This window comes from Giraffa tippelskirchi, chromosome 13, assembly GCF_054371585.1.
Source record: "Giraffa tippelskirchi isolate mGirTip1 chromosome 13, T2T-mGirTip1v1.2.pri, whole genome shotgun sequence".
Classification (NCBI taxonomy): Eukaryota; Metazoa; Chordata; class Mammalia; order Artiodactyla; family Giraffidae; genus Giraffa; species Giraffa tippelskirchi.
Window position 1 is genome coordinate 27,071,409 of NC_137287.1, and position 12,053 is coordinate 27,083,461.

At 47.3% G+C, this 12,053-nt stretch overlaps 1 protein-coding gene across 10 annotated transcripts in view; it reads right to left on the reverse strand.

The window, feature by feature from the left end:
- The window catches only part of ABCC1 (ATP binding cassette subfamily C member 1 (ABCC1 blood group)), a 149,859-nt gene that overhangs the window by 47,815 nt on the left and 89,991 nt on the right, over positions 1-12,053 (reverse strand). For 9 of the 10 annotated variants that reach the window (XR_014072939.1, XM_081556262.1, XM_081556259.1 and 6 more), the window contains 2 exons: positions 2,523-2,669; positions 521-608 (listed from right to left, as the gene is read on the reverse strand). Coding sequence is in view for 9 of the 10 variants with exons in the window: in XM_081556262.1 (XP_081412388.1) it covers positions 521-608; positions 2,523-2,669 (235 nt within the window). In the remaining variant the exon portion in view is untranslated. The remainder of the gene's footprint in view (positions 1-520; positions 609-2,522; positions 2,670-12,053) is intronic. The other variant, XM_081556260.1, reaches the window with a different exon arrangement.

Consider the following 12,053-nt stretch of genomic DNA (forward strand, 5'->3'; position numbering starts at 1 on the left):
AGCGTCCTCATCTGCTGATGGGGGTTTCCACAGCCCCCTCCGTGAGCTGCGGTGAGCAATGGACGGGTGAGTATGGTGACGTCCTTAGAACAGGACACACCTAGCGGAAGTGTCATTATAATGAAAGCGGTTACTACCCCTAGGTGTTAATATTTCTTATTGAGTGCCTGGAGATCCCTGCTCAGGGGTCCACTGGGAAAGGATAAATTAATAAGCTACAGAATAACAAATCTACCAATAAAAAAAACCAAAAGAAAGGCACTGTCCTTTCCATTGCCCAGGGTGGGAAAGTGAGGCTCAGAGCAGTGAAGTGACCTGGCTGAGGCGGCACAGCTACAGGGGTGGGGTTTGGTGAATCTCCAACTTCCTTAGTTTGCTCATGTGCCCAGAATGGAATCGAAGCTGGGGCCCTGGAACCTGGCCCTCGGGGAGTTGCCTCTCGGCCAGCAGGCGAGATAAGAGAGGTGCACGTTGGCCCTCCTGGGAAGGCCCACAGGTCGTCCACGCTCCCGGGACCCACCGTCTTTGATGGGCCGGCGCTGGATGCTGTCGGGGTCCAGCTCCTCATGGGACAGGAAGACCCTCAGGCGTTTCAGGGAGACGCTGGCCTGCACAGAGAGCAACAACAGGCTACAGTTATTTTTAAACACATTTTTGCAAAAACAAACCGAGGCTAACTCACAGTGGTTTCCCCTGGGTGCGGAGGGGCCCACATCCTCCCTTATTTCTGAAGTTTCTGCATTTCCTACCCCGAGCGGACGCCTCAGAAGAAAAAAATAAAATGGGTCTGGGTTCTTGTTTGTCTTCCTTTAAAAAGCCCACAGCCAGCATTACAGAGGAGGGCAGGGGACCATCCTAGCTGACAAGAGACTTGAGAAACAACCAAAGGCAATGGTCTTGCTTAAGACAAACTTGCAACTCGGAGATAAAGGTGTCCTGGATGCTGAATGCACTGCACAGGGTTGTGGCCAAGGATACTGTATGATAAACTTCACAGCTGCTAAGAGACTAGAACTGAATGGCTCCCACCACAAAAAACAAATGATAACTGTGACAGGTGACCGACGTATAGCTGACACTATGGTCATAACAGCAGTGCCACAAGTCCATGTATCAAATCACCATGCTGCATGTACTGAACATATGTTCAACAAAAACAAATTAAAAAAAAAAGCAAAGGTCCTGATTCAAACAGCCCAATGGCAAGGACATTTCTGAAAGATAATCCAGAAAATTTTAATATGGAGCAAGTATTATTTTAAGAGATTACTATTACTTTTGTTAGATATGATAATGGTGTTACTTATGTAAGAAGAAATGCATGCTGAAATATTTATAGGTGAAATGCCAAGAGATCTGGGATTTGCTTTAAAATTCTTCGGCAAAGAGAGAGAGAGAAAGGAATGAAGGGAGGGAGGAAGACAGAGGATCGGATGAAGCAATCACGGCAAAATGCTGGATCTGGGTGATGGGCACACAGCATTCTTATACTGTTCTCGCCACTTCTGTGTACACATGAAATTGGTCATAATAAGAAGGGATTTTACTGGCTTATTTTTTAAAAGCCTTGAGCCGGGCTTGGACAATGAAACCTTAAGGCTTATTTGTCAATGTGGCTCATGATAGAGTTTTCATGGAAATGTGTACACAATTAGGGAGAAGAGTGTGACAAACGCCATGGGCAGGAAAGTGCAGGAGCTTCAGAGGGTATAACTGTGACTGAGTGGCTTCCCCTCCTTTAGAATCACCGCCTGGGCTGGGGGCTTTTAGGGCATCCAGCTGCGGTTGCTCAAATGGTGAGCTAAGCCCGTGAGTGGGTTGCAAAACCAATTTAGTGGCTGCATTAAAAAAAAAAAAAGTTATTTATTTTTAATTGAAAGATAATTGCTTCAATTACAATATTGGTTTGATTTGTCATACATCAACATGAAGGAGCTGGAGGTGTAAGAAACAGGACACGGTACGACAGGGCAGGGTGGAACAGACTTGATTAGAATACGAGAGGATCAAATGTTTCAGAAAGAATCTTGGAGAGCTCAGGAAAGCCTAGCCGCAATAACTTTTGTTTCATACACCTGGGGTAACCCAGGTGGCGCAGGGGTAAAAAATCCGCTTGCTAATCCAGGAGACACAAGAGATGCGGGCTCGATCCCTGGGTCAGGAAGATCCCCTGGAGAAGGAAATGGCAACCCACTCCAGTATTCTTGCCTGGAGAATCCCATGGACAGAGGAACCTGGTGGGTTACAGTCCATGCGGTCGCAGAGTCGGACACGACTGAACTGAGCGCGCATACACACGCACACATACACTTGAGTATGCATGTCAATAAATAAAAACGTCTCTCTCTCTTTAGGGCAGGACCGAAAAAAGCACAAAGGTCTGGGCCTCGATCACCGTCCCCCCCACCCTGGGCACGGTGGGAACGAGTCACACAGAGGCAGCTGCGTCCAGGGGACTTTCATGCCCTTTGGCCTTGCTTCCCCAGAGCCCCTTCCCTGAAACTCCCTGGTCTCGCCTGTACCTGCACAATGCTGCTGATGACCATGGGGAGGATATTCAGGGGGAAGCGGAGGATGTTGAACAAGGCCAAGGACACGAAGGCCTTCTGGGCATCCAGGATGTTGTTCTTGTCGACAGTCACATAGACGGCAAACGTAGACAGGGCCACCTGCAAGCAGACAAGGTCAGCATCTCAGTCACAGGAGCAGTGACACATGCCCAGACAAAGTCTAGCATACAGCAGGCACTCACTAAACACCCAGAGAATGAACTGGATAAATCAATGGCTAGGAGCCAAAAGTCCCGGCCATTCCCACCACTGTTCTCCCCGGGACACTGAACAGGCATTCAAGGGGTCCCTCAACACCACCAAGCGAGATCAAACCTCTGAGCCAATGTCAGTGCAGTGCCCTCTGCCCCAAACAACTTTCCCATCCAGTCTCTCCCTGTTCTGAGAGGATGCCCAACCCACAACAGCCCTGCGACCGCTCTCCATCCTTGTTATTGTTTAGTCACCAAGTTGTGTCTAACTTTGTGACCCCATGGACTGTAGCACACTAGGCTCCTCTGTCCTTTACTATCTTCCAGAGTTTGCTCAAATTCACGGTCATTGAGTAAGTGATGCTACCTAAGGATCTCACCCTCTGTTGACCCCTTCTCCTCCTGCCTTCAATCCTTCCCAACATCAGGGTCTTTTCCAATGAGTCGGCTCTTGACATCAGGCGGCTAAAGTACTGGAGCTTCGGCATCAGTCCTTTCAATGAGTATTCAGGGTTGATTTCCCTTAGGATTGACTAGTTTGATCTCTTTGCTGTCCAAGGGACTCTCCAGAGTCTTCTCCAGCACCACCCTTACATCCTGGTTTATTTTTCTTCATAACACCTATCACTACCTTACATGGTAAGATTATAGATATTGAGTGTCTGTCTTCTGCACTGAAATGCAAACTCCACAAAGGTAGAGACTTGTGTGTGTGGCTGTATCCTCAGTGCCTAGAATGATCCTGGGCACACAGAAGCCCTGAGACCTCAGGCAAGTCATCTCCTCTCACCAGCCTCCACTGTCTCATCTGTGAAGTGGGGGTGGACATGGAGGATTCATGCCACTGCTGAAAGCTCCTTCCAGCTCAGAGCACCGCCAGGAAAGGAACATAGGTTTTTTTTTTAAAAAAAAGAAAAAACAAACAGCCAAGGGTCCTCTGAAGCCTACTCCCTTCCCTACAAAATCAGACTTGCCTTAAGTCCTGTGGGAAGGCTTGGGATTTCAACTCCCAGGCAACGGGAATTTGGGTTCAGCTGTCTGAGACAGTAGGCCCTCCCTCACCAGGAAAAAGGAAAGACCCCAAATAATCCAGGGCTGGGCTGCACCGTTTAGGTGGGAAAAGATCAACAGGTGTCTCTCCGGGCCCTGCCCCCCTGCAGGGGCCAGCACAGTACCAGGTGTTGCCGGCGAGGCTAACAACATCCCCTGGAGGTCACCGGCACACATTACCAAGGCGATCTGGAAAACCTTGGACCCAGCAGATGGGCACAGGTCTCCACCCCCATGTTAGCTCAGGCTCCAAGAGCCATTAAAGGCTTTCCCTGAGGGGAAATAAACTGCCCGGGACCTCATTCTTGAGCTCGGGGCAGATGGCCAGCAACCAGAAGATCCCAGTGTGGCCAAGATTCTGGTGCAGCTGAGGTCCAGGGTATTTTCAGGGTCTCAGCTGCATTTCTTTGCTACCTATTAGAAGGTCGTACATCTTAAACATTAAACCCATAAACTCTGCCTGTTTATCAGTTCTGTGACCCTGGGCAGTAAGGTCACCTCACCTCTCCAAGGGAGCCTCTGTTTTCCCATCTATGAAATGGGAAATCAGGATAAGCATGCACAGGGCTTTTGGCAGCAAGGAACCAGACACTAGTGAAGAGTGCTTAAACCTGTGCCTGGGGAACAGTAAAATGCAGTAGATGGCGGCTGTTTTATTTCTTGTTTTAGGACTCAGTTCAAAGTCCTTGGACTATTTTTCCAAAGAATCTATTAACCGGGTCCCAGTTGGTAAAGAATCTGCCTGCAATGCAGGAGACCTAGGTTCGATTCCTAGGTCAGGAAGATCCCCTGGAGAAGGAAATGGCAAACCACTCCAGTGTTCTTGCCTGGAGAACTCCATGGTCAGAGGAGCCTGGCAGGCTACAGTCTTAGCAACCAAACCACCAAGAACAGGGCACTGGAAAGCAGAGCAGGCTCTGACATTAACAAGGGAGGTGACCCTGAGGGAAGGCACAGAAGTTTTCCAGGATCTGTGGCCAATAGGGAGGTTAGGTGCTCAAAAAGCCACCAACACCCGATCCCTGGGACAACTGCACATGCTGGCTCTCCTCCCCCAGGTTCTGATGCCACACTCGCCTCCTACCTGCAGAGTCTCCTCACTCAAAACTCCCCCCACCATATCCACACAGAGGAACAGTATTCAACCATAAAAAGGATTGAAGTGCTGACGCCCACTGCGCCATGGATGAACCCTGAAAACATAATCCTAAATGAAAGGAGACAGACATGAAGGCCACACACATTATATATGATTCCATTTAAATGAAATATCCAGAATAGGCAAATCAAAATCAACCTTGAAAATCTGATGCTGACGCTGAAGCTCCAATACTTTGGTCGTCTGATGCTAAGGGCCAACTCATTGGAAAAGACCCTGATGCTGGGGAAGACTGAAGGCAGGAGGAGAAGGGGACGACAGAGGACGAGATAGTTGGATGGCATCACTGACTCAATGAACAGCGTTTGAGGAAACTCTGGGAGATGGTGAAGGACAGGGAAGCCTTGTCTGCTGCAGTCCATGGGACTGCAAACAGCTGGACACGATTGAGCAATTGAACAACAACGACAGAGACAGAAGGTAGATGAGAGGATGCTCTGGGCTGGAGGATGGGGAGTGACTCCAGTAAGTACAGGGTTTCCTTCTGGGATGATGAAAGTGCTCTGGAATTAGGCAGTGGGGATGGTTGCCCAACCCTGTGAATACAATAAACACCACTGAACTGCACACATAAATGTGGTGAATTATATATCAATAAAATAAATTTTTTTAAAAATTACCTCTCCAATATCAGTCTGTTTCACTCAGTATAGAAGCCACAGTCTCGACTCAGGCCCCAGGGCCCAACTGATTGGTAAACGTCCCTGCTCTGAACCTGTCTGCCCTCCTCTCCCACCACTCTCCCCGCTCCTTCCCTCTGTTCCAGCCCCATGGCCTCCGTGGTTACTTCTTCTGTGGGGCAGACACAGTCCTCCTGCAGGGCCTCTGCACTCACTCTTCCTTCTCAGTGTCGGGCCCCTGACTGCCATCAGGTTAACACTCACGAATCGCCTTTTCAATGAAGTCTCTGATCATCCTTTTTTTTTTTTGGCCGCAGGGTGCAGGATCCTAGTTCCCCGAACAGGGATCAAACCCATGGCCCATGCAGTGGAAGCGTGGAGTCTTAATCACTGGACCGCCAGGGAAGTCCTGTGATCATCCAAATTAAAAACTGCAAGCCCTCCCTGTTGCTCTAGCCAGAACCTTTTTTTTTTTCTCCCATTGCACTTATGACAGTTTAGCATACTATATATTCATTATGCATTCATTATGTGCATTGTCTATCTCTCCCAGTTAGAATGAATGAACAAACACCCCACAAGGGTGAGGGTTTTTGTCTGTAGTATTCACTGCTCTATCATCAGTGCCTGGGACAGCACCTGGATCGTGGCAGATACCCAGTCAATGTTTGTGGGTGAGTGAATGGATGGGTGGGATAGGTAAGTAGATGGATGGGTGAGTGGGTGGATGGGTTTGCAGGAAAGCACACACCCAGGGGTGTCTCTTCAACAACACAGAAACCAGGCATCTCAACACCAGGATATTCCAGCTCCACTGGCCCCACTGATGGTGTGACTGCTGGCAGCAAGGGAAGTGCATTGAGCGGCCCCTGTCAGATCCACAGCGTCCACTTCTCCAGGAAGTGGAGGGCACTTATTCATCCATCAATTACTAACTGGGCACCCTCTGTGTGCCAGGCACTGTGTAAGGTGGGCTTGGAGATCCTGAGACTCACAGTCGAGTGGGAAATAGGTACTAAACCAGGATCTCTCAAGCAGGGGGCTCTGCCAGTGTGGGGAGGTGGCTGGGAGGCTGGGGTTTGCTACAGCCTTACAAATGGTGAGGGTCAGGGATTTGGAAAATCCTTCACAAACACGGAAAAACTACTGACCTCTCTGGGTGGAAACAGAGCCTCCCTCCTCACTGAGAAATGGGGCAAATGACCAAACCAACTACCCCAGCCCAACCCCTAAAAACCCACCGTCTCTTCGTGAGAATATCTGTTCCTTCTGCCTAGTTAGCATCCACTCTTCTTGGTCATAACAACACATCATTTCTCCTTTGGGGAGCTGAATCTCCCCCAACTTCAGTCCATGAGGTTCAGCCACAGATCAAAGGTCCACATTACAGCCTAATCTCTGACAAAAGTCACATGACCCAGGCCTGGCCAACCCAAGCATCCCTATTCCCTGACTCCAGTGATTCAGAGATAAGCACGCAATCAACCGTAACCAATGAGACTCAACCTCACAGCTTTGCTGAGGGAACTAATGGGAAAAGGGGAGCTCTCTCCTCATTGTGGTTACTGAGATGACAGGATCAATTGTAACTGCATGTTGACTTTGCATCTGACAAAGAAACCACTGTGGAAAAAGCAGAGGTAGGAGAGAGAGAAGGAATTATACCCAACATTATCTTTGGAGCACCTGGATCCACCCGTGCCTGAAACCTCAGTCAAGCTTAAAACCAGCACCTTCCTAGACTTTTAAGTTTTGTAACTCAAAAATCTCCCTTCTTTTTATTTTACTCGAGTGGATCTAAGTTAGGTTTCTGCCACTTGCAAGATGGTTCCTAACTAATACAGTTTATCCAAATCTTCCGTCTATTCATTTAGTTAGTCTTTCTATATACACCTAATGAGTGGGTACTATTTGCCAAGTCCACTATGTTTCAGAGGCTTCCCAGGTTGTGCTAGTGGTAAAGAATCCGCCTGGCAATCCAGGAGACTTAAGAGATGCAGGTTTGATCCCTGGGTCAGGAAGATCCCCTGGAGAAGGAAATGGCAACCCGCTCCAGTATTCTTGCCTGGAAAATCCCATGGACAGTGGGGCTTGGTGGGCTATCTGCAAAGAGTCAGACACGACTAAAGCAACTTAGCCCGCACTATGTTTCAGGGATACAAGCAATAAAAGAGACGAGTCATGCATGTTCTGGTCAGTGGAGAACTGCACAACGGGTAATTAGCATATAGAAGGATAATTATTCTAAAGCAGGGACATACAAGGCACAGAGATGACAAGAAGCTCGCAAATCTTCTAAGATAGCAAATGCTAAATACTGATGGCTGCCTGGGGATGCTATTTTAGGAAAGTGCATTAGGTGGACATGAGGACATGATAAATGCCAGGCTCTATATTCCAGAAAAACAATCCCATCAATCCTGCCACATGGCATCCCCATTCCTGCCTGACCTCCTCAGGACTCTGTCTTCCATCACACCTACCGGTGGGTAAACACGTCATCATCTTTGAAGTGCAGGAATCCACCAGTGGAAAGAACATGCAAACACCTTCCAAGGGAACCAGAGGCCACATATTTTATCCTAATGTAGGCAGAGGCTTCGATGTCTCAGCCAGGGTCAAGGTCCCCAACTGACTCCCAGGCTCATCTGTTTCATGACAAACAGCTCAACCAACTCTGTCTCTGAAAGTACACCAACACCCCAAAGCTGAATGGCAAATTCAAGGTCAAGAAAAGCCAGTCATACTCTTTAAGCATCTCTTGCTGTGCTTTCCTAAGGGAGACCAGGGCAGGAAATGATTATTTAAAGGGTTGGCAGTTCGGGAGACTAGCTAGAAACAGCCAAGTTTTGTCAGAGGATCCGATGTGCAGAGCAAAGGGTTATAGGGAAAGGTCCCTTTGTCCTAAGCATAACACAACTCAGATGAAAGCTTGCTGCCTGACCCCTCTGGCTTCAGATATTTGCCTGTTTATTAAAAAGGGGAAAAAAAAAACCAAAAAAAGGAATCCAAACATCTTGGATTTCTGTGTGATTTGCTATCACTAGTATGAAAGTAAATAAAATAGATGTAGCAGTTTAAGTACATTTATTGTATATAGTCAATGTTACGCTGGTATACACGCAGGCTCTTTCCGTAAATACACAGAAGAAATTGGTATGGACAAGGAAGCTGGGTGATGGGGGCCTGTGGAGGCAAGAGCAGTGCCTTTCACTGCAGACAGGTGCTTCTCACCTGGGGACATTTTGATCACCATAACTGGGGAGATGGGGGGAAAGGTACCACTTGGCATATAGTGGGGAAAGGCCAAGGATGCTGCTCAACATCCTACAGTGCACAGGATAGCTCCCCACAAAGAAACAACGAATTATCCGGTCCCAAATGTCAGCAGTGCTGGAGTTGAGCAGCTCAGCTGCAGACTCTTTGGAACAGCTTTAACTATTTTCACCACACAAATGCATTACTTTCTGTTTTTAAAATAAAATGCATTATATATATAGTAAGGCCTATTTAACAGTTGTATTTAATGCATAGAGACTATTGAACAGCTGAGCCTCCAGAAGGTGGCTCAGACAGTAAAGAATCTGCCTTTGATGCAGGAGATGCAGGTTCAATCCCTGGGTCAGGAAGATCCCCTGAAGAAGGAAATGGCAACCCACTCTAGCATTCTTGCCTGGAGAATCCCATGGATGGAGGATCCTGGCGGGATTGAACAGTTGGAAGAAAATAAGAACAACCCCTGTTAACAACCTGCAGTATTGTATTTTTTACTTCTGACAAAACAAAGAGAGTCACTAAGGACCTGGGGAAGGCTGGGGAGACTGGAGTGTGAAAAGAATGAGATAGCAGACCCTTCCAGCCTGGAGTGTGGGCGAGTTTGAGCCGGAGGAGATCCTAGGGAATACAGAGTCCCAGAACAGCTAAGCGATGTTGCTGCTTGGGCCAACTCCAGTCCACCGGCAGTGTTCATTCACCTGGAGGGCTGTTTGGACATAATTCAGTGGGAGGGAGCACCATGACTGTCCAGGGGTGTCGGCTGAGGCAAGGGACCTGCAGAGGGCAGGGCTGCACACACATCCCTGGGGCCTAACCCCTTCATCAAAGTCAAGTCAAGCCAAACGCTCATGGTCAGTCGTGTCCCACTCTTTGCAACCCCATGGACTGTAGCCTGCCAGGCTCCTCTGTCCATGGGATTTCCCAGGCAAGAACACTGGAGTGGGTTGCCATTTCCTCCTCCAAAGGATCTTCCAGACCTAGGGATCCAACACGTGTCTCCTGCATGGCAGGCAGATTCTTTACCACTGAGCCACCGGGAAAGCTCCAACCCCTTCATCTCTCCTGCTCAAAGATCCAGAGGCAGGGAGGTAAACGACTGGCTACAGATCACTTCGTGAGCTGGCAGGAGAATTCAGCGGGGATCCTGACTCTCAGAAAAACATTCCACTCCTCTAAGCCAGGACTCAGCCAGCTATGGCCTGTGGTCCACCTGTTTATGTCTCAGCCCATGAGCTTAGGATGGATTTTACATTTTTAAATGATCTAAAAAACCCCAAATTTTTAAATGAGCCAAAAAAATATTTCATGACACATGTAGAAGAGTACACAAAATTCAAATTTCAGTGTCTATATAGTAATTTTTATAGGATCACAGCCATACCCATTCATTCTGTTATCCATAGCCACTTTTTTTTTTTTTAATTTTTGGCCACACCCCAGGGCATGTGGGATCTCAGTTCTCTGACCAGGGATTGAACCTGTGCCCCCTGCTTTGGAAGGAGAAGTCTTAACCCCTGGACCACCAGTCAAGTCCCATCCATAGCCACTCTTGCACTACACCAGCAGAGATGAGCAGTTGCAACAGAGATCACACGGCTCAGGACATCTAAATTATTCACTGGGTGGTCCTATACAGAAAACTGTGCTTACTCCTTTTTGCCCATGTTTTTCAAACTTTAATGTGCATACAAATCCCCTGGCAGAGTGACCACTAAAATTTAGATCTGTCTTAGCTTGGTTTGAGGTGAGGCCTCAGAGTCTGTATTTCTAATAAGCAACCTGGTGATGCCAATGCTACTGGTCTATAGGCCCCACTGCTGAGGACAAAGTGTGGACCTCAGGCCCACAGCAGCACAGCCCCTGGGAACATGTTAGAAATGTAAATACTCAGGGCCTACCTAGACAGACTGGGTCTGAAACTGAGTGGAGCCCAGCAAGCATGGCTTTAACAAGGCCGGCAGGTGAGTGTGAGGCCGGCACAAGCTGGAGCATCACTGATTTGCACCACGTTGCCTTGTGTGTGGGTTAAGAATCTAGGAGACATCAAGCTGAGCCTAACACAATCCAGTATCCAAACGAATATACTTTGATAAACATCGAAAAAAGCAGGAGCTTCCTTAAATATTCCACCCGCAACTCTACTGTGATGAAGAAGATGGTAGCCTGTTAGAAAACTCTGTTTCTTATTTATGACAATTGTGGTTTTGGTCATAGGAACTTCCCATAAGAAAACATATTTGCCAACGTAACTAAGAAGTAACACTCTCTACTAGCACAACATTTTAAAAAAGAATGATGTAGTTAATAATACAAAGACAGAAAGAAAAAATAAGCATGGAGGGGCGGGGCATGATCTGAAGTCATCCTTAACCATGTTTAACTGTCCACTGTGCTTAAAGGGCTTCCACAGTCCTTGTTGATATGGTTCCCTGGTTTGTGGCCAGGTTGGGAAAACAGTAACTTATACTCTTGTCTTTAAACTTTTCAAGGATGGCCAGCTAGGAACTGACCCATTACAGAAACCCAAGACGTGTGTATCAGAACATTCAGTGCAGCAAGTGTATCAGAACATTCAGTAACAGCAAAGAACAAGGAGCAGCCTAAAAGGCCAGCCGTGGGAGATGGGTTAAGTCCACCACGGCACACCCATGCTCCGGACAAGTACACATCATTCAAAGAGATGAAGCAGCTCTGAATGCATGAACTGAGCAGTTATATACTAAATCCAAAGGTCCAGAACACCGTGTAAGTGTGACTCCTTTTGAATATATAATAAATATTTTAAAAATATCTACACACATCAACATTTTTTTCCTAAAAAGATATACAAAACTGTCATTTTGGAGGAAAGGGATAGATGGAAGGATAATATACTTTTTATTTCATAACTTTTCATATGATTTGAATTATTTTTTTCAATGAATGAGAAATATTTGCTGACCACCTATTATGCACTAGTTCTGGCACTAGGACACAGACGTGAACAGAAAAAAAATCTTTGCTCTCCTGAAGCTGACATTCTAGTGGAGAAAGACAATTCATGGAATAGTAAGTGACTTTTAGAGTGTGTTTGGCACGGCCACTTAAAGTGTGGTCCACAAGTCACTGCCAACCCTCCGTGTGTGACCAGATGCTCACAGATAAGGAGCTGACACCATAAAGTGGCTCAAATAAGGCACCAAGCACG